The sequence below is a fragment of the Poecile atricapillus genome, chromosome 21 (assembly GCF_030490865.1).
Source record: "Poecile atricapillus isolate bPoeAtr1 chromosome 21, bPoeAtr1.hap1, whole genome shotgun sequence".
NCBI lineage: Eukaryota > Metazoa > Chordata > Aves > Passeriformes > Paridae > Poecile > Poecile atricapillus.
Genome location: NC_081269.1, coordinates 10,197,517 through 10,219,679, shown reverse-complemented (window position 1 = coordinate 10,219,679; position 22,163 = coordinate 10,197,517). Strand labels below are relative to the sequence as shown.

Here is a 22,163-nt window from a genome sequence, read left to right as displayed (position 1 = left end):
ATGCTCCAGGCCCTCCTCATCCTCACAGCCTGTGCTGGCCACGCTCCAGGGGCTCCTGTCCCTGCTGTGCTGAGGATCCAGAGCTGGACACAGCACTCCAGATCTGCCTCCAGAGCTGGACACAGCACTCCAGAGCAGCCTCCAGGGCTGGACACAGCACTCCAGAGCAGCCTCCAGGGCTGGGCACAGGGGCAGGGTCCAGGGCTGGGCACAGGGACAGGGTCCAGGGCTGGGCACAGGGGCAGGGTCCAGGGCTGGGCACAGGGGCTCCTCTGGGCCTGGAGAAACCCCAGGCTGCCTTCCCTCCTCCCTCACTGCCACCACCCAAGGCAAGCCCATGAAAAGTCCCTTAGAGCTATTTATTTTTGCTGATAATTTATTTTTGGTGATGCCACGCCTGAGATTGACCCTAAAGGGTTTGAAAGAACAGTTAGCTGAGTTTCAGAGTGTGAATTATGAAGAGAACCTGCTCTGTGCAAAGCACAGGGTCACCCTTGATGATTCAACGGGCTTTTCTTGACCATTAGTTAAACACTTTATGTCCAAACTGTGATCCACATAAAACTGCTGCTCTCAGTGTCCAGCAGCTCCAGGAGGAAATATTTTCTTCTCTGGCAGGAGGAAAAAAGCCACGGAGACTCAGAGCTCCATCCTTGGGACTCTTTAGTGAGGACAAATTCCCCTCTCTCCTCACATCCTGGCCAAGGGCAAGTGCAGCCCAATCCTCCTCCAACTTCCCAGCTCCTCCCAACCCCTGCTGGAAACTTCCTGAGCTGAAGGCTGTCTGTCACTCTCAAGGCATTATTTCCCTCCTCTTTTGAGCACTTGATGTCTTCCAGGAAAAAATCAACAACATAATTGGGCACTATTTGCAAAAACACTTCCTCTGCCTTTTGCTTTTTTTGAAACGATTTCTTGGTAATTTCCTCGGATATCTCTTGGGTCTGGTGCTGTGAAAAACAGCAAATGTTTGTTCTCTATTGCCTTTGCTCTGTGATGTTGAAGATGTGATGAAACTCTGGTTTAATGTCTCCTACATCCCTTTCAAGCATCTCTTTGCCAGCCTGAAGGGCCCTGGATCTATTTCTGTGCAGAATTCACCCTCTGTCTCTGTCCAAGCTCCTTTCCCTCCTCTCTCCCTTCCCGAGTGCTGGAGCAGGGATTTATTCATCCTGCAGGTGCACAACAGAGCCAGACAGCAGCACAGCTCCAGTTTGTTCTGTTTCTCTGGCAGAAATCTCCCACACTGGATTTTCCTCTGGCTCTTTCCAAAGCAGCCTCCACACCCCCCTGATTCCTTCCTGGGGTCTTTTCTCCTGAGCAGGGTTTGGCACTGAAGTTCAGGCACTGGGTTCTGTAGGATTTTTGTGCAGCTGTTGCAGCAGTTCAGGGTTTGCTCATCCTGCCTGACTCTGGCATTAACAAAACTTGGCACTGCACTCACACACCTCCAGTCCCCAGATGATTTCCCAATAACTGAGTTGGGTCTATTTTACAGGGCTCTCTGGGGCTGCAGTGGGAAGTTGTTTCCATTATGGAAACCGACTGCTTATCTTTGTTTCTGCCTCCTTTTGCCATCCCCTCCAGAATGAGCAGGAACTCAAACAATTCCCTCACCCTTTCAGCCCGGCTGTCTCTCCTGAGCTGTGCTGGGTCTCACCCATCATCCACAGCCCCTGCCCGATTCCTTCCCCTCCCTGTCACAGTTCCTTCCCCTCCCATCCCGATTCCTTCCCCTCCCTGCCCGATTCCTTCCCCTCCCATCCCGATTCCTTCCCCTCCCATCCCGATTCCTTCCCCTCCCATCCCGATTCCTTCCCCTCCCATCCCGATTCCTTCCCCTCCCATCCCGATTCCTTCCCCTCCCATCCCGAGTCCTTCCCCTCCCATCCCGATTCCTTCCCCTCCCATCCCGATTCCTTCCCATCCCCATTCCTTCCCCTCGTGCTTCTGACGAGGTTTTGGTGTCACCTTTCCAGTGAGATGTTTTTCAGCCCCTTTTTGCCCACCCCACTGCTCCTGTTGAGCAGTTTGTCACATCCAGGGATCTCTTTCCTCCCTGGATACTCCTGGTGGTGCCTCTTAACTCCCCTGCTCCGCTGGGTTGTGGCACAACCTTTCTTCCTTTTCCCTCTGGTTGGTTTGGCAGTCTGTGATTATTCCAGGTTTGCAACAGAGAGTTTAAAGCAGTTATTTTAATCTTGTAACTTCTTTTTTATTTCTATTCAAGCAGCTTCTCAATTTTTAATGCGTTATATAATTTTTTTAAGTTATATAACAATCGGTATATTGGGTGTTTGTACATTTATACCTTTTATTAATATTGAATGTATGTATTTAGCACAGTACACATACAGACACAGTCAGGTGTGTCCATATCTCTGGGTGGTGTATCTGTATCTGCAGTCAGAGGAGCGATTCTCACACCCTGGATTGCTCCTGGCTGTCCCAGAGCCAGAGTTTGTTTTCTGCTCGATGTTTTCACATCCAGAGGTTGTGTTGATCCCCAGCCCTGCCCCTGGGTTAAACCCCTCAGGGTGAGGATCCGGCAGGAGCTGGGATGTGCTGCCTGCTCCCCTGGGAAGGAAGGATTGAGCCAAGGTTCTCCCTGGCAGTGCAGTCACCTCCCAGCTCCCGCTTGTCTTTGGGGCTTTCCCTCGTGTTCTCCTGCTGCTGCCTTGCCCTGGGTGAATTATTCCCTGGACGTGGAGGAAACCTCCCTTTGCTGCCTGTTTTTCCGTGTGGGATGAGCTGTGTGAGCTCTGTGCTCTGTCCCAGGGATATTCAGGCAGCCCCGTGCTGCTCCAGCCCCTTCTCCAGAGGTGAAGTCTGGAGCAGCTGCTCCCTTTCATTTCAGCTGTGGCCTTTGGGCTAATAATAAACCTGGAAAATAACCACATGTTCCCTGAATTATACGGCAGATGTTAAATTCCCCGGGATGAGGAGGTGTCAGCCTGATGGAAGAAGTGATGTGAGGACCTTTCTTTTTCCTCGGAGCTGCTTTCTCCTCTTATGAGCAGAGCTGGTGATCTGCCAGTGCAGAGAAGAGAAAGCTTTGGTTTGGGGCCAGCCCCGCCTTTGCCCTGTGCCTGTGTTTGACAGGTCCTGGGGATGGGGACAGGTCCTGGGGACAGGTCCTGGGGATGGGGACAGGTCCTGGGGACAGGTCCTGGGGATGGGGACAGGTCCTGTAAGTGGTGGCAGGTCCTGGGCACAGGGACAGGTCCTGTGGATGGGGACAGGTCCTGGGGATGGGGACAGGTCCTGTAAGTGGTGGCAGGTCCTGGGCACAGGGACAGGTCCTGCTCCCGTGCTCCTCCACCGTTAATGACGCTGCAGGGAAGGACCCTCCTGGATTCCTCCCTCTTTTTTCACATCCTGCACGAGGCAGGGACAGAAATGAAGGAAATTATTTCTTGCTAAGGGAATTCAGCAGGATTTAGGATGAATCTCCCGAGCACAGATACCTGATCTAAACGGGCTGTCACAAGGCTGGATCCCCAGGCAAAGAACTCATTGTTGGCCATCCCGAAGTTAAAAAGAAACATGTGGGGAGCAGGGGACTGGATTTTGGGTGGCTCCCCCATTTCTGGGAGTTCCCCTTCCCTTGTCCTTCAGGAGCAGTTGACAGCCATTCACTGCTCGCCGCTGATTAATGGGCTGCTAATGGCTTTACTTATTTCATTATCCAATCTGCAAGAGCAGTCATTATCCAGGGAAAAGGAAAGTCCATTTCTTACTGGCATGAAGCGCTCGGCTGGTGGGGAAAAGTGCAAAGTTCACATTTAGGAAGAGGAGCAAGAGGAAAAGGTCTTTGCAGGAAGAAGATTTGCACTGAAAGTTTGTGTGTGTATCCAAGTTTGTGTGTATATCCAAGTTTGTGTGTTATCTCGGAGTCTGTGTGTATTTCCGATTGTGTGTATCTCCGACTGTGTGTATCTCCCAGTCTGTGTGTATTTCCGATTGTGTGTATCTCCGATTTTGTGTATCTCCCAGTCTGTATTTCCGATTGTGTGTATCTCCGATTGTGTGTATTTCCGATTGTGTGTATCTCCGATTGTGTGTATTTCCGATTGTGTGTATCTCCGATTGTGTGTATTTCCGATTGTGTTATCTCGGAGTTTGTGTGTATTTCCGATTGTGTATATCTCCCAGTCTGTGTGTATTTCCGATTGTGTGTATCTCCCAGTATTTCCGATTGTGTGTTATCTCCCAGTCTGTATTTCCGAGTTTGTGTTATCTCCTCTCCAAAAGTGGAGCTCAGATGTCAGAGGAGGTGCAGGATATCACAGAGATCAAATCACACAGATAAAAAAGGTGCATCAAGCCCTCAGAGGGCTGGGATAACAGTGCTGGTAGTAATAATAATAATAATAATAATTAATAATAATACACCTTGGCGGTCTGGGTCAGAGCTCAGGTGCTTGAGGTATTGTGCAATTGCAGGTAAAGAAATCGCTGCTTCCAACTCGCCTGGCACGAAAAGAGAGAGCGGGGCCAGCTGGCAAGTGACAGATGGACAGGGGACAGCGGGGAGGGGACAGAGGGGACAGCGGGGAGGGGATAGAGGGGAGGGGACAGCAGGGAGGGGACAGTGGGGACAGCGGGGAGGGGACAGCAGGGACAGGGGACAGCGGGGATGGGACAGAGGGGACAGCGGGGAGGGGACAGCGGGGAGGGGACAGCAGGGAGGGGACAGCGGGGAGGGGACAGAGGGGACAGCAGGGATGGGACAGCAGGGAGGGGACAGCAGGCAGGGGACAGAGGGGACAGCAGGCAGGGGACAGTGGGGACAGCAGGGAGGGGACAGAGGGGACAGCAGGCAGGGGACAGAGGGGACAGCAGGCAGGGGACAGAGGGGACAGCAGGGAGGGGACAGAGGGGACAGCGGGGAGGGGACAGCGGGGAGGGGACAGCGGGGAGGGGACAGAGGGGACAGCAGGCAGGGGACAGCCGGCCCGGGGCCCGGGCGGAGCGAGGCTGGCACAAAGCCGGGTCAGGAAGGATAACCAGGGGCATGTGTGGGGCACCGGGGGCAGCAAAGGACGAGGAGTGAAGGGTCTGTGAGGGGAGAGCGAGGGCCTGAAGGGCCAGAGATCCACGGAATCTGCTGAGCGGTGAGAATCCGCAGGGATCGTGGAAGCTGAGCTCGTGGCCGTGTTCAGGGCAGTCCCTAAAACACCCCACGTGTCTGTGAGCATCATCCAAAGCACCCCACGTGTCTGTGAGCATCACCCAAAGCACCCCACGTGTCTGTGAGCATCATCCAAAGCACCCCACGTGTCTGTGAGCATCACCCAAAGCACCCCAAGTGTCTGTGAGCATCGTCCAAAGCACCCCACGTGTCTGTGAGCATCACCCAAAGCACCCCACGTGTCTGTGAGCATCGTCAAACGCTCCCTGCCCGCGGGTGATGCCCCAAAAGGAAGGGGACGGGGCAGGGACCCCGAGCGAGGCGCTCCGGGCTGGCTCTGCTGCCGGGGGCTCATCCTGTGTGGATGTGGGGGGGAGCCTTTCCAGCCTCCTTCCCAAGGAATGCTCTGGAAGCTGCTGGTCCGAGCTCTCCCAGCCCCAGCCCTTCCCTTCCCTGTGCTCGGTGCCAGCACGGGAGCTCATGGCCGGTGTCCCAGAGCACGGCATTCCCATGGCATTCCCGTGGCATTCCTATGGCATTCCCGTGTCACTCCCGTGTCATTCCCGTGTCATTCTCGTGTCACTCCCGTGTCATTCTCGTGTCATTCCCATGGCATTCCCGTGTCACTCCCGTGTCACTCCCGTGTCACTCCCGTGTCATTCCCGTGTCATTCCCGTGTCACTCCCGTGTCACTCCCGTGTCATTCCCGTGTGTTCCCTGCCAGCCCCGCTTTTCCCGGCAGCTGCAGATGTGTTCCAGCTGTGGCCGCTCGGTGCCGCGTTGCTGTCCCGCTGCCGGGCAGGGATTTCGGGATCCGGGGTTCCAGGGCCGTGCGCGCTCTCAGCTCCGTGTTCCTCGCCCGCAGGGTCGCGCTCCGGGCTCGCCCGGCCCCATGATGAGCTCGCCCAGCGCCCGGAGCCCCCGGACTCGAGTGCCCGATGGGGCTGATCCAGGAGCCGGCACAGGGACAGCCCGAGCATGAGAGCGGCCGCGGGGATGAAGCTCCCGGAGAGGAGGAGGAGCCGCCGCAGCGGAGCCGGCAAGCCGAGATCCCCTCCTGGCAAGTGATTTTCTCCTCCCCGATCCCTTCCCGAGGGAGGGAGGGCTGGGCAGGGCTCGGGGGGATGGAGGATCCCCGCTCCCAGCCCCGGGAGCGCTGCTGAACGCGGACAAACCCCGAGCATCCCCCGGGAGGGCAAAGGGACCCTGGGCGGGAGCCAAAGGTGGCTCCAAAGCGAGCCAGCCCCTCCTTTCCCTCTGCCTCCTGCCTGGGAACTCCGAGAGGAATTTTGGAAGCCCTGGTAGCCTTGGAAATTGATTTTTATTATTTTTTTTTTCATTACTTTTCTTTCTTCACCATTTTGAAAAATGGCTTGACTCAGAGTTGCATGGGGCTGTGGGGACTCGCAGCAGACCATCTGTTTCAGCTGTTAACAGTCATTAATTCTTTCGTATTTTTTGCTACTTTTGAGACACTTTGGGGAAAAAAAATATGTTCTGGATGGCATTGGAGGAGTTCAAAGTCACTAACATATTTTTCTCAGAGAAACAATGTGCTGTGAATGCAGTTGTTCTCAAAGAAATACGTTTTCATTTGCTTTCTAAACGGGGAATTTGTCTCCTGTGGCCGTGCAGGAGGACACGGTGTTTATCTCCTTTTCACCATGTATTTGGCTCATACCTGCACTGCAATGCACGGACTGAGGCTTTGTCTGGGTTGAATCTGTTGCAGAAATGTTTTCATTTAAAAAAACACGGTGAGATTTTCTCTCCAGCCGTTTCTGGGCCCAAGCACTCTGTGATGAACCCAGCCGGGTTTTCTGCAGCCCTCCTGCTCAGGTTCCTCCCTCCTGGGACAGGCTGATGTTCTCCTGAGGTGCTGCTGGAGAGCTGGGGATGTGCTAAATTCACAGATTCCTCCCTCCTGGGACAGGCTGATGTTCTCCTGAGGTGCTGCTGGAGAGCTGGGGATGTGCTAAATGGCAGAACAAACCCATCCTGCTGTCCCTGTACCCCCCAGGCTGGGCACAGCCACCCTCCTGTGCTCCTGAGCAGCTCCTGCACAGGGCAGGGCCCCTCCAGGGCACCCAGGAGCCTCAGCCCAGCTCTGTCCCCGCCTGCCCAACACCCCCAGGGCCTGGGCTGCCCCTCTGGGCTTCACCCCAAACCCCCCTGGAGTTCTCCCCGTGGTTCATGGAGAGTTTAAATGCAACAGAAAAACCATATCTGAGTTTAGCATGGAGAGCCAAGACAAGGGGCAGTGGTTTTCAGTGCCAGAGGGCAGGGCTGGATGGGATTTTGGGCAGGAATTGTTCCTGGCAGGGTGGGCAGTGCCTGGCACAGGTGCCCAGAGCAGCCCCTGGATCCCTGGCAGTGCCCAAGGCCAGGCTGGACACTGGGACAGGGAAGGTGTCCCTGCCATGCTGGGGTGGCTCTGGGTGGGCTCTGAGGTCCTCCCAGCCCAACCCATCCTGGGATTCTCCGATTCCATGGTTTAAGGAAATGGAAAGGGAGGGTGCAGGGGTGGGGAGGGGGTGGCAGCTCCTCCAGGGGATGCCAAGGCCTTTGTGCCACAGCGTGGGGTGGAGATGGCAGAGCAGAGAGCTCCAGGCTCGTGGCTGGGCAGCTTTGGGTCGGTGTCAGGAGGAGAAACACGGCCAGGAGCCCCCAGGGGAGGGCAGAGCAGGAGAGCCTTGCCCTGCTGGTGACTCCTGGAGCTCTTCCAGCCTCCCTTAGTGAGCTCCAGACTGGCTTGGAAAGGCTCCCTGGAGCTGCCCAAGGAGCCCTGGGGGTGGCAAACCCCAAATTCCTCTGTGGGGCAAAGCAGGGTCCCCAGGATGTGCCCCGAGGGCTCAGCTCAGCTTTGGATGATGCCACATCCCAGGGGTGCTCTGGATCCTGCCCTTTTCCAGGACATCCCTGGCTCTGTTCCTGAGCAGGGGCTGTGCCTGAGGAAGGTGCAGTAATTCACATCTGGAGCCTTGGAGACGTTTGGGGCCAGTGTGGTTTTCATTTGAGGCCTTTCCGTTCTCCATTGACTTAATTAAATTTAAAAAAAAGAAAAACCAAGAGAAAAGAAGCAGGCAGGATTGGGTGCTTTCCCCCCCTTTTTTTTCTGATCAGATGCCTGGCTCGGAGTGCTACGGAGCCAATTTTCATTTTGAAATATCCTTTCATTTTAAAGCTCCCCACAAGAATTTGGAGCTGCAAACCGAAATGAGGAGGTGTCAGACTCCACAAACCAACCCAGCCCCAAACCTATTCATTGACTCAAAATCATCTTCTGTTTTGTCAATTTTCTGGGGAAAAAATTAACTTTTTTTTTTTTTTTCACATAAAATCATTGTTTTTTTGTTTTTGTTTTCTTAAATAACAGAATTAAGCAGGAATACTCCTCGTGGTTTGCTGCAGTGGAGAGAAATGGGGGTTGGCTCTTGGCTGCTCTCCCCCTTTGCCTTTCCTGCTGCCAGCCTGTGCCACGGGACAGAGAATTTCTGGGCCATGGATGGGGATTTGCAGGTTTGATGAGATCCTGGGGCTCCCATTTGTTCCTCAATGTGTTGATTTTCCCTTCATCCATCCATCCTCCTCCTCCTCCTCGCCCCAGGAGCTCAGAGCTCCCCTGAGGCACAGCCTGAATATCCCTGCCCGCTCCCAGGTCAGTGAGGAAAGGGAAGGGGGTTTGATCCCAGCAGGAAATTTCCCATTAACACCCCAGACACCAAAGTCTCAATGGAGCTCTTCCCTCAGAACCAGCTCAGATGCCTCTCCCCGATGGGAAGTCTAAAAATAAAGCACATTCTCCACAAACAGCTTAAAGATGTTGAAAATGAAAAGCAACAAAGGCTGGAGAATGGATGAGTCACTAAATTACAGGGCTATCTTTCGAAGAGCAAAACAAAACGCACAGAGCCCCCCCAGGCCCGGGCTCTGGAATTCTCTGGGGCTTTGGGGCTGGCCTGGGGCTCTCTGCCCTTTGCTCCTGGAGGGTGAGACCTTGTCCAGCTCTCCTGCCCTGTGTGCCAGAGCTGCTGGCAGTGAGGAGAGCAAAGCCAGAGCAGAGCACAGTGCCCAGAGCGCCTCTCCCAAAATCTGGGAGCTCTTTGGGATAGCCCCTCTCACCAGCTCTCAGGATGAGATACCTTCCTGCACGGGGTGTGAGCAAAAACTCCTGTGCACAGAGGCCCCAGGGGTGCCCCAGGTGCTGGGAATCTCAGCTGGGAAAAGTCTCGGTGGGTGTCACCCTGTCCCTGCCTTTAGCTGGGTGAGATATCACAATTAACGGGGGATTTTCCCCTCCCTCCAGGTCTCCTCCAGCCAGCTGAAGGATGGACTGGGTGGACTCTGTTGAAAAGCTGCAGGGTTTTTAACATTTGCAGAAGAGCTTGGATCAAAGTGCAGGTGTTGAAGGGGGCTGGGCTGGTGCCAGAGCTGTGCCCACAGCTGATGTGTGCAGCCAGCCCAGGCTCTGGGAGAGGCTGGGATGAGCCCTTGGATCCAGAGATCCAGGAGGGGCTGGAGGTGCCAGCCCTGCTGCTGGGGGTGTGGGGTGTTCCTTTCTGCCCAGGAGGAATCCCAGGATGGGTTGGGTTAAAGGGACATTAAAGCCCATCCAGTGCCACCCCTGCCCTGGGGACTCCTCCCACTGTCCCAGCTGCTCCCAGTGTCCAGCCTGGCCTTGGGCATTCCAGGGATCCAGGGGCAGCCCCAGCTGTGCCAGGCACTGCCCACCCTCACATCACCCCCAGCACCCTCATCCTCCTCTCTGTGGCTGCAGGAGGGGACAAGGGCAGCCTGGCCCGTGTCCCCTGCCCGCTGCGGCACCGCTGCCTCGCTCCCGGCCCAAAGAACCCTTGGATCCATAAATCCATAGCCTGAGCTGGCAGCTCCAATAAAAGCTGTGCCCAAGGATCATCAATCCTGGAGCAGAGCTCGCCCAGCAGTGATTTAATCTCAATATTCCCTTCTGAAATGTGCTAATTGAACTCCAGGAGAAAGCATCCAGTGCAGAAGCGAGGTGGAGGAAAAGGAAAAATAAAAGTTTCTCCTGGAATAATTAAACACCATTAAAAGATGGAAATCCAGGCTAGAGAGCAATTGTGCTCGTTGCACCAAATGTTTCATCAGAAATAATGGGGTGGAATGAAGCAACAGCGAAAATGTGGGATGTGAGTTGGAAAAGCTCTCCCACTCTTGGGAGCCATGAGGCTGGGAAAGGCTCCTGAACCTCCCCGAGAGGGACAGTGGGTGCTGCCCAGGACATCCCAAACTGGAGTGGGGAGTGAAGGATTGCAAACCTCCCCCTCCAAGGGCCTTCCCCATTTCCTGGGGTTTTCATTGCAGAGGCTCTTCAGGCTCTGGAGTGATCAGTCTGAACTTCAACAAAGGAAAAAGGGAAAAGAGCCACGGTCTGCTCTTCTTGATGAGATTCTCCACAGTCTGGAGATATTCTGGAGCTATTTAGGGATTAATGAGGACTCAGTCCTTTCACGATTTTTAATAATAAATATATAGGCCTAATGAATTTTCCAGCTACTGTTTTCAGCCATGAAGGCTGGAACCTTTTTGGTTAATGTTTTCCAAGCTGAAGGAAAGGAAATTAGCTAAAGGCAGGGAATAACTTTCCCAAATTCCAGGTTTGCCCCCATTTACTCACATAGGCAGTCCAGATGGAGACGAGGGAGCTGCAGGTGAAAGTTTTCTCATGGATCAAGGGGAAAAAAATGGAAATGAAAAGTAAAAGGGTGAGGAGATTCTGCTTCTCATTCTGATGGAACAACGTTTGGTGCCATCACTCACCTTCCACCACTGGTGCTGAGGGCCTTGCTCCTGGAGCAGGGATTATCTCCTCAATTACCAAAAACTTCATAAAATGCTGAAAGTGTGGGATGCAGCCCAGCCCTGATGGTTCATAAGGGACTTAGAGCATGGCTAAATTCCTAAATCCCTGTGCAGGCAGTGGGAGAGGGATGCAGAAATCCCCCCTGGGGCAGGATGGCTGAGCTGGTGGAACAAGGAGAATTAAATGTCAGTGTAGATGGGGTTTCTATGGGGTTTATCTGCACAGGGAGCAGAGAGAGCCAAAATCCCTCTGCCCCCAGGTCCTGATCATGTTCCTTCTGATCCCAGGAAAATCCCAGCGTGGGGAGCACGGTGACCCACAAGGCTGAAGGGAAGGAGACAGGAAGGATTTTACATCAGGGAAGTACAAGGGAGACAAGATGTGAATGAAACACCTTTGAGCCCTAAACTCGGGGCTCTGCAGGCTTTGTTTGATGCACACCCGGCTGTGGGAGGGAGTGCTGCTGGAGGTGACAGGTGTCTCTCCATCCAGTGGAGGCACTTGGAGCTGTGCTGGGCTCCCACCAGAGCCTCTCCTGCAGTCAGCTGCTGTCACCAGCACAACATCCCTGCTGCTTTCAGCCCAAATTGGTTTCAGCCAAACCTCCCCTGCTGGAAGCGTCCTGGCCCAGCTGTCCCTGAGGGGTCAGGGGCTGTGCTGGTGCCAGGCACTGATCCAAGGGCTGTGTGCCTCAGGAGCATTCCAACAAGGAGCTGGGGAGCCAAGCGAGCTCCAGCGAGTGCTGCTACAGCTGAAGGTGACTGCAGCAGGGAAAGGGGGGAGGTTTGGGCAGGAGAAGGCACTCCTGCAGCCTCTTCCTCCTTCCCAGCACAGAAATCCGGGCCCCCTGGCTCAGTGCTCTGGATCCTCCTGCTCTCCTGCCCCCAGCTCCCGGTGGCTCAGGCACACTGGGGCCCTGGGTGCAGGGAGAAGCAGTTTGTGCACACAGGACACACCTGCAGGTGGGGATTGTTCTCCTCTGCTGCTGCTGGCCAAGGGGTCCGAGACCACTGTGGCCAGTATCAGCTGTGGTGTGGCCAGCAGGAGCAGGGCAGTGGGGACAGTGCCCGTCCCCTGTGCTGGCACTGCTGGGACACCTCCAGCCCTGGGGCAATTCTGGGGCTCTCACAAGGCAGACCCCGAGGGGCTGGAGCGTGTCCAGGGCAGGGAACAGAGCTGGGAAGGGGCTGGAGCCCCAGGAGGGGCTGAGGGAGCTGGGAAGGGGCTCAGCCTGGAGCAAAGGAGGCTCAGGGGGAATTTCTGGCTCTGCACAAGTCCCTGGCAGGAGGGGACAGCCGGGGGGGTCGGGCTCTGCTGCCAGGGAACAGGGACAGGAGGAGAGGGAGCGGCCTCAGGCTGGGCAGGGGAGGTTTGGTGGATATTGGGGAAATTTCTCCATGGAAAGGGTGGTCAGGAGCTGGAAGGAGCTGCCCAGGGAGGTGGTGGGGGAGTCCCTGGAGGGATGGCCGTGGCACCTGGGGACACTGGCAGTGGTGGGCTGGGCAGTGGCTGGACTTGATCCTGGAGGTCTTTTCCAACCAAGGATTCTGTGCTTGTGGAAAAGGAACCGGCTTTTCTAACCTCCGTCCGTGCCAAGGGAGACCCGGAGACACAACTCCGTGCGGGGCTCGGCCCCAGGGCAGCGGCTCCCTCCCGCCGCTGGATTCTGGGGGCCGTGCCCGTCCCGGGGGGCTGCAGGATGGGGAGGAGGGGGCGGCCCGGCGAGGAAGGGGTTAGCGGGGCTGGCGGAGGAGGGTGGTCCCTGGCCGGGCCGGGGGAGCGCGGCGGGGCTCGGGCTGCGCTCGGGGGCCATGGGGAGCTGAGCCGGGGCTGCCGCGCCGCCCTCCTCTTCCTCCTCCTCCTCCTCTTCCTCCTCCTCCTCCAGCATCGCCTCTTGCAGTCCAGCTCTTCGCTTGTTTGATTTGATTTCATCCCTTCGCTTGTGGGTTTTTTTTACATTATTTTTTTCCTCTCTCTCCGCCATCCCCACCGCCCAGATCTCCTCCTCCCTCCATCCTGCTTGGAATAACTCGTCTGGAGCGATCTGGAGGGGCGGGGGGCGGGGGGCGGGGGGCTGTGGAGCCGAGCGAACCTGTGGCGGAGGAGCCGGCTGGTGGAGAGGTGAGTCAGGAGCTGCCGGAGGATGGGGAGCTCGGGCTGCCCCCCGGCCGGGCGGGGACGGAGGGGAGGGCTCGGAGGGAGCCGGCAGCGCCCTCCCCTCCCCGGCTCCACAGGGAACCTGTTGGGGCTCCAGGCGGGCCGGCAGGCGAGCGATCCCCGCGGGGGGACCCGGGGGTGATGCTGGGGATGCTGGGGATGCTGATCCCTCCCCCGGTGCCGGATCCGCGGCCGTGCCCCTCGCCGTGCGGCCGTGGGCGCTCACACGCGTGTTTGTGGAGTTGCCATGGAGCGGCACAGGAGCACCCGGGCTGCCCTGAGAACCTTTTCCGTGGGTTTCGTGCCCCCCGTGGCACCCCCGGCCGCCCTGGCGGTGATGTAATGAGAGCCCGGCTCTATGCGGTGTCCTGCTCCCGGGGAGCCGCGCTCGGATGGAGATCCCGGAGCACCGGGAGCAGCCGCCATCTGTTTGAATGGATGGGTCCCAATGAATCTGTCAAACCCAACAAATGCGCTTGGCGGAGGAATTGGGCCCCAGACACCTCCCGGTGCCGCTGTGGGCAGCCCAAAGGCTCCCGAGCAGAGCCGCTGCCGTGCCCCGCTGCCCGCCCGGAGCCCCGATGAGGCTGAACCCTGATTTCTGCCGATTCCACAGCAGCCGCCTCCATCAGCACCTGATTCACAGCGCTCGCCTCCTGCTCCCACCCCGGGGCTGCAGTGGGCCGGGCCGGGCCGGCTCCTGGCCGGCAGCTCCCCAGCCCTTTCCCACCCACCAAGTTTGGCTGTTTTCCGTGGAGCAGCTGCCTCCCCCCCGCTCCGTCCCGCGTCCCCTCCCGGCGGCTCCCGGAGCGCTCGGGATGGGCTGAGATGGGAGCGGGACGGGCGCGGAGCCGGGAGCGGCTCCCCGGGCTCCCGAGGAGAGCTGTGTGATCCTGCCCGGCTCCGAGGGCTCGCTGGACTACAGGAGGAGCTCCCCGCAGCCTGGGCAGTGGAATTTGCCCGCTGTGGAGCCGTAGGGTAGCCGCACAAGGCCGGCACTGGCACAGGACTGGAGCGCCCGGGGTGCTGGCATCACGTAGGCAGCTGCCACCGAAATGACACACTTGATTGAAGGCCAAAAGAACCCAATACGTAACTGCTGTGATTAAGCTCCATATGATGCCTCAGAGCAAGTAAAAACCCCTCCTTCATCTCATCTTGCTTGTAACGAGACAGCCGTTGCAGGGATCTCATTTGGGTCATGTTGTGGCTTTTGGGGGATTTTGGGGGGGTTGTTTTGGGTCGGGCTTTTTTTGCTTCTGGCTGTACACACCCATGACCTGCAGAAATCTGCACCCCCGCGATGCCCCCTGAGAGCCTGGGGCTGTAGGTGTGCTGCTAGCTGGGAATACAAATCCGAGCAGGTAAGAGCTCCCGATGCCATTTCCTGAGCAGGGAATTTTCCAGCTGCCTCCCCGCGGGTCTCTGCACGTTCCCTTTCCCCCCAGTGCATGTGTGGGACCCCATTCCCGGGGAGGCTCGCACGGGGAGGCTTCCCCCTCTCAGTTTGGGGAGTGTCGGGGGATGCTCGGCTGTTTGCTCGGAGGATGCGCTGGAGCCGGAGCCAAATCCTCTCTGCACTGCACCTGTGGCTGAGGGCTGTGCCCAGAGGGGTCTGCTGGGCTCGGGGCACATCGGGGCTGGCCATGAGAGGGGCACAGGCGGCTCCTGTCCGGGTAAAGCTGCCGGGGGTGTCGGGGCTCCCGTGGGGAGGCTCCTGCGGGAGCCGTGTGCTGGTTCTCGGTTCTGGGGTGTGCAGAGCTCGGCTCACAGCGCCCCGAGTTCCCGGTGGGGCTCGGTCCTGCGAACAGCAGGGTTTCGGCAGGGAACAAAAGCACTTCTCGAGCAGCTCTCTGCCATCCAGCCCCAGGGCAGGACCCGGCTTGCAAAGAGAGAAAAAAAAAAAACCCAAACCAAAACCGCAGCAAAAGGCACAGAGGTTGATTTAAGCCAAATCTCTTTCCTTGCCTGCCTCAGCCGTGTGGGGAGCGGGGCTGAGCCTCCCTGTTCCCCACTCCCCTCCCCGGTTCCATTTCCAGCCAGGTTCTGTCCAATCCGTGCTGGAGGCTTCTCCTGGTGCAGCCGATCCCTTCCCTGCCAGCTCTGTGCCTATGGATGGCTTTAGGAGCAGCATTTTGGGGCTGCTTGGCACCAGCACCGGGGCTTTCCTGCCCCAGCCCATTGCCATGGCTGCTCCCCCTCCTCCAGGAACGCTGCCCCTGTAAGTTCACAGCAATGCAACTTTCTCCTTCCTATTTCTTTTGAAATGTCCTCATTGCCTACCAAAATCATGGCTTGACCCGTGCAATGGCGGTGCTGTGCATGCTTTGTCTTCCAGAGTTGTGGGAAACTGAGCAAAATGCGCATTGAGGAACTCCTTGGACTAGAAATACCCTCCACCATCGTTTTAGATTTGTGCTCATAGAGCTTTTATTGATTTGGGATGAAATATGGCAGGCAGTCCATGAAGAGATGCAAATTCAAACAGGCAGAGCCTTTTCAGAAAATGCTGGGAATGCCAGAAGGGTCTGAAATCATTCATTGCAGCCAGGTGCCTTCTTGAGGTGAACTGAGACGGTTTTTTAACGTTGTGTAAAAAGACCAAGTCAGTTTTATTCAGTTCACACAGTCCCCAGCTAATGATGTTCTGGGAACTGATGGTATGGAGGAGCTTTGCAGGGCTGGGGAGGCTTTCATTGTGTTTTTAACCTGTGAGTGTGGTTAGTGTTAAAAGTGTGAGGCAGAAACTCCAGTAAATCCTGGGTATTATGCAATAGTTCTTGGGCTATCATGAAAAGAGGGCAATAGAAACAAACTGGTTTATAGATCTGCTTTTAATTAACTGCAGCCTCCTTCGATAGAAGCACTAACATGTGAAAATGGTTCTCAGAATAAAGACATTAAGCAGTGGTAATAAAAGGCACAGTCTGAATTTGGTCTGTTGAACCTGGCAGGACCTGGAAAATGTAAAGAAATTCAGTGGGTGGTTCTAAAAGTGCCCTCTCATTCCTTGAACTTAACATCAGCTTGTGGAGGCTTGCTGGGCATCCTTGCACATTTGCATTTTTACAGCAGGAGGAAAGCAAACCTGAAATATCTGCTCTGAATTCTGTCCCCATCTCTGTCCCTCACACATCTCCTCTGGGTTCTGTCCCCATCTCTGTCCCTCACACATCTCCTCTGGGTTCTGTCCCCATCTCTGTCCCTCACACATCTCCTCTGGGTTCTGTCCCCAGCTCTGTCCCTCACACATCTCTGGGTTCTGTCCTGAGCTCTGTCCCTCACACATCTCCTCTGAATTCTGTCCTGAGCTCTGTCCCTCACCCATCTCTGAATTCTGTCCCCATCTCTGTCCCTCACACATCTCCTCTGGGTTCTGTCCTGAGCTCTGTCCCTCACACATCTCTGGATTCTGTCCCCAGCTCTGTCCCTCACACATCTCTGGGTTCTGTCCCCATCTCTGTCCCTCACACATCTCCTCTGGGTTCTGTCCTGAGTTCTGTCCCTCACACATCTCCTCTGGGTTCTGTCCTGAGCTCTGTCCCTCACACATCTGCTCTGAATTCTGTCCTCAGCTCTGTCCCTCACACATCTCTGGGTTCTGTCCTGAGCTCTGTCCCTCACCCATCTCTGAATTCTGTCCCCATCTCTGTCCCTCACACATCTGCACTGGATTCTGTCCTGAGCTCTGTCCCTCACACATCTCTGGGTTCTGTCCCCATCTCTGTCCCTCACACATCTCCTCTGGATTCTGTCCTCAGCTCTGTCCCTCACACATCTCCTCTGGGTTCTGTCCCCATCTCTGTCCCTCACACATCTCCTCTGGGTTCTGTCCCCAGCTCTGTCCCTCACACATCTCCTCTGGGTTCTGTCCTCAGCTCTGTCCCTCACACATCTCTGAATTCTGTCCTGAGTTCTGTCCCTCACACATCTCCTCTGGGTTCTGTCCCCAGCTCTGTCCCTCACACATCTCTGGGTTCTGTCCCCATCTCTGTCCCTCACACATCTCCTCTGGGTTCTGTCCCCATCTCTGTCCCTCACACATCTCTGGGTTCTGTCCCCATCTCTGTCCCTCACACATCTCTGGGTTCTGTCCCCATCTCTGTCCCTCACACACCTGCTCTGCTGCCCTGGGCTCTGCCCTGGCTGGGGCTCCCTTTTTTCCCCTGGACTTTTCCTGGATCTCCCTTTCCATTTCCAGCCATTCCACCCGGCTGGAGGGGTTGGGTCCGTGCTGCTCCATGCCTGGAGCTGTTCCCTCTTGTGCTGACATCTCTGCAGGTTTGGTGGCTGTCCCCAGGGTGGGGACACTGCCCAGGGGGGTGACAGGTTTGATGATGGGGTTCATGTCTGGACTCCAGCGCTGAGGGATGCCTGGGGAGCTCGGTGGAGATCGGGGCTCTCTGCTCCGTCCCTTTTCCTCACCCTCCTGTGTTCCCGTGCTTTTTCCTGAAGCCTTTCCCTGCAGCAGGGGCTTGGACACTCAGGAGGGTTAAAATGGGGCTGCTTTGCTTTTGAACAGGCCCAGGGCCTGTGCCTGTGCTCAGGGGGTGGCTGGCACAGGGGACAGCAGGGACAGCGCCCGTGTGCATCTCATTTCCTTGGGATCTCCTTCTCCCGCTGCTGGAATGTCAAACCAGAGCGAGGAGCTGGCATTTGTTTGCTCACAGGTCCTGCACAAATCCAGTTTGGTTTCATCCCTGCCCAGCCTCAGTTCCTGGGGTCTGTGCTCTGCTCCTGCCCGGAGCCCTGAGGAGGGCAGAGGCTCCGGGGTTCACGGGGTGCAGGCACCTCCTGGGGCAAACAGGAGGAGAACCTGGCCCAGGTGAGCCCTGCTGGGGCTGGGAGCTGCAGGTGCTGCTGTCACCCCGGGAAGTGTCCCTTGGGCACTGTTTGTGCTGCTAATTAACAAATGAACAAATGTCCCCAAGGGCTTGGGGCTGTGTCCAGAGGCTCCCAGGATGTCACAGTGAGCTGTTCCTCGGGTGCTGTTTGTTCATTCAGGGACTCTGCTCTGAGCCCTTTCAAAAGCAGCACTGGAGGAGAAATGGCCTCTCTCCTTTTCCCCCTGAACACCCCTGACCTCTCCAGGGCAGTGATTTCTGCACGAGAGCTCTTGGCAAATCATCCCTCATGCCAATGAGATTCCAAAGAGTTGATCAACCCTGCCGGGTATCAAGGTTGGGAAGAGCCAGCCCGAGAGCAAATCCCAGAAAAAACAAGAAAATGAAGTCTCTGTAACTGTTTCCAATTATCCAGAGCCGCTGGTTCTCCTGGTGTTTCAGGAAGAAACATGGAAATCTCTCAGGGTCGAGCTTGTTTACAGAGTGCTTGTGGGTTCTGGGCCCAGCCAGCATCAGATTTCTCTTCATGTTCCCTTCAAATAAACGCTGAAATAAAAATAAGGATGCTGTAAATTGTGCCACCCCAAGAGCTCCACACTGCTCCAGCAGGAAATGATCACTGGGGCTCCTGGAACAGCTTCACTGGGATCTTCCAAGGAGCAGGAGCTTGCAGGGAAAGCAGCACAGGCTGGTGTCCCTGGTAGGATCTGGGAATTAAGGATGATGAGGTGCTCCAGAGCTTTGCAGCCTCCCAGCGCCGGGGTTTGGTCCCAGGGGATGTCTGGACAGACAGACAGACACACAGAGCACCGTGGGCAGCAGGGCTGCACATCCCACGTGTCCAGGGCACTCCTGGTTCCTGCAGGAATGGAACCTCTGGCACAACAATCCCTGCACCCTCTGTGAGCACAGCCCACCCCGGGTTAGTGCCAGCCAGCCTGGGCACCCCTGGCTGGGACAGGTCACCCTCTCCCAGCAGCCTGGCATCCTCCTTGGATCCCCTGGAATCCCCTCTGGATCCCCTGGGATCCTCTCTGGATCCCTTGGAACCCTCCTTGGATCCCCTGGAATCCTCTCTGGATCCCTGGAATCCTCTCTGGATCCCTGGAATCCTCCTTGGATCCTCTCTGGATCCCCTGGAATCCTCTCTGGATCCCTGGAATCCTCTCTGGATCCTCTCAGGATCCCCTGGAATCCTCTCTGGATCCCCTGGAATCCTCTCTGGATCCCCTGGAATCATCTCTGGATCCTCTCTGGATCCCTGGAATCCTCTCTGGATCCTCTCTGGATCCCCTGGAATCCTCTCTGGATCCCCTGGAATCCTCTCTGGATCCTCTCTGGATCCCTGGGATCTGGGCTGCTGTGTCTGGGGATGCTTTTCCAAGGGATCTGCTGGCTCTGGTGTTTGCAGGGGAGTGCTGGGGGTGGATCTGGGTTGGGATCTTGCACCCCAGTGCACCCCAGTTTATAGAAAGTGATTCCAGTCTCGGGCTGCCCTTGTCTCTCACTCCCCTCTGCTCATTCCTGTGTGTTGGTGGCTCCAGCCCTCCCAGCTCCCAGGGAATTCTCTGTAGGAACCATCAGCCATGGCTTTAAGAAATAACCCTCCCCAGATGTCCCAAAGCCTCCTTTAAAGACGAGGTCTGGCACAAGTCAGATTTATTGGGAGCAATTAACTGTCCTGCTAAGAGCCCTCAATGTTTTGGCATTTCATTAATAAGACGTAATCAACCACCAGGCTATTTGGAGTGTGTTATTCTGTCAAATCCGCTGTTAATTGTCATTATTTGATAGATTTCATGTTTATAATTACTGGTGTGTGACGCAGGGTGTGCTGTGAATAATCCATTGTGTATTGTTTTGTGGAGCAGGGTGCTGGGGGTGCCAGCAGTCGCTGCTGTTCGTGTCTCCAGGGCTGATTTATTCCTGCCCAGGGGAGGGAACCGGACAGGAGGGAATGAACAGAAGCTCAGAACAGTGCCCTGCAGCCAGGCAAACACTCAGCAGCTGTGAGTGGGGGAGAAAAGGGCTCAGGAGAGCAGGGAAAGGTGTTCGGGATGGCTTTGGGGGGTGGGGGTGCACGAGTGACATTTCCCCCCTGCTTTGCTGAGCTCCTCAGCTCAAAGCTCTGGGATATTTTGTTTTTCTTGCTGTCAACGAGGACCTCCTCGTTCCCATCATTTAGTCCTGAGCGATCTCATGTTGTACCCAGGGAAAAAACCGAGCTGAGCATTCCAGAGAGAGAGAATTGGGATGGTTTTGTGTGTGGGCAGCCAGGGCTGCAGGGTGGAGCTGCTGTGAGGGGCTGGGCAGGGCTGGCTGATGCCCCAAAGCCTCTCTGGCAGCCCTGAGCTGCTCTGGCTGCTCAGCTGAACCTGCTCCCTGCTTTGTCCGTCCTGGAGGAGCTGATGATTCCTGGGCAGGGGCCAGGAGGAGCCCCCATCCCTGCTGGGGGGGTCCCTGCTGGGCTCGGGGTGCTCCTGGCTCCCCTTCAGCACAGACAGGACGGGCTGGGCAGGGAAAATGGGCAGCAGGTGGGCTGCAAGTGCTGGAAGCTTCAGCATCCTCAGCCCAGGAGGAGCTCAAAGCCTCCAGCGTGGGAAACAATCCATCAGCACCCTGAGCTTCCACCCTTGAGCTCCAGCAGCACATCCCTGGGGCCAGGCTGGACCTGTCCCTCAGGGAGGTTTGTTTGATCTCCTTTGCCATAAAACCCTCAAACTTTCATTCCCAAACTGATTTTTTTTCATGTTTTCAGGAGAATTATTAGAGGAGAGAAGAGATTAAAGATTTCTGTTGAGTTGCTGGTTTTCTTTTTTCACTTTCTAACATCAACTCGGAGGCTTCCCAAACCTGGAGGATGGAAATTTTTTACTAATCTTGGTTAAACACGGCCAGGGGCAGCAGAAATCTGGGGATTTCTGTCTGCAGAAGGTGAGGATGAGTTTGGGAGCTGAGAGGGGCTTGGCTGAGAGGGAATTGCGGTGAGTCAGCGGTGCCGGTTCATTACTCGGGCACTTTAAGCCTGTTTGGGGTGGAAAGGGTCTTTATCCCCTTGGGAGCGCTGCTCTTGCCCTGGGGACAGATTCGGAGTTATCGGCTCCTCGCAGCCCTCTCCTCCCGGCTCTTTGAGCTGAGGATCAGCCCCAGCCACGCTTCAAAAATAACAAACAGCGATTTCCCTGTTCCCCTGTGTGCTCACATGTGCAGCTCCCAGACAGAAATGTTGGATTTTATACCTGACCCGGCACCCCCAGCGCTCCCTTTCTGTGCAATTCAAAGCAGCAGCAGTTGTTTGGAGATGTCTTTTCAAGTGCCCTTCTCCTTTTTCATTTTGAATTTGCTGTGGAAGGTGGGAAACAGCCCCAGCACAAAGCTTCTGAAGCTCTGGGCGCTTTGTAGCTCTCCAGCGTGGAGGTTTGTGGCTCCTGAGGTGCCGCACATTACATGAGGCTGTCACTCAGATCTTGTTTTCTGCCTTGCAGAGGAGTTTTCTTTCTTCCCAGTTACATCCTTGAATGCTGAGAATGATCTGTTTGTGGAGGTTTTCTGCCCAGTGATCACCGTGAGGAGTTTTATTGCTGCTGTCCCTCCCCAGTGTGTGCCAGACCTGCATTTCCTGCCCCATTCAGAGGAATTTCCTTAGGCTGGTGGCAGTAAATGTTCAGCTGGAGCTCCAGGGCCAGGCAGGTGTGCAGAGGGCACGTGGGGACGTGGTGGGTCAGGACTGGGAATGGTCCCTGGAGGTCAATTTGGATTTTACCTGGATTTTACCAGCAGATGTCCAGTGAAGCTGACGTGTGTGGGTTCAGATCTCGTGTTTGCAGCCCATAAATCCTTGTGAAAGGTTTCTGGGATCTGTCTGGATGGATTAATTTGCTGAAGATGTGTGTGGAAAAGCCGGGTCTAACTTCTGAGAACCAGCCAGGGAGGTGGGAGCCCTCCTGTGTGAAGCTCAGAGGGAATTTCAGGGCTCACTGCAGATCTGGCTCTCCCAACCTGCCCAGAGTGTCCAGGGCAGCTCAGCAGGAGCCTCTGCTCTCTCTCCTGTTTATAAATGTCCCAAATGTGCCTTCCTGGGGGTTTGGGGCTCTGGGATCAATAAAGGTTGGGATCAGCAGTGAGGAAACACGGATTTCCTGCAGGACTGCCCTCCCTGCTCTGTTTTGGGACCTTCTTTTAAAGG

At 55.9% G+C, this 22,163-nt stretch overlaps 1 protein-coding gene across 1 annotated transcript in view; it reads left to right on the top strand.

Moving 5' to 3' along the window:
- Positions 1 to 22,163, top strand: part of CALN1 (calneuron 1) — an 88,817-nt gene that overhangs the window by 4,588 nt on the left and 62,066 nt on the right. The window contains exon 2 of the mRNA XM_058854682.1: positions 6,000 to 6,194. Coding sequence (XP_058710665.1) covers positions 6,073 to 6,194 — 122 coding nt within the window. The 5' untranslated portion in view covers positions 6,000 to 6,072. The remainder of the gene's footprint in view (positions 1 to 5,999; positions 6,195 to 22,163) is intronic.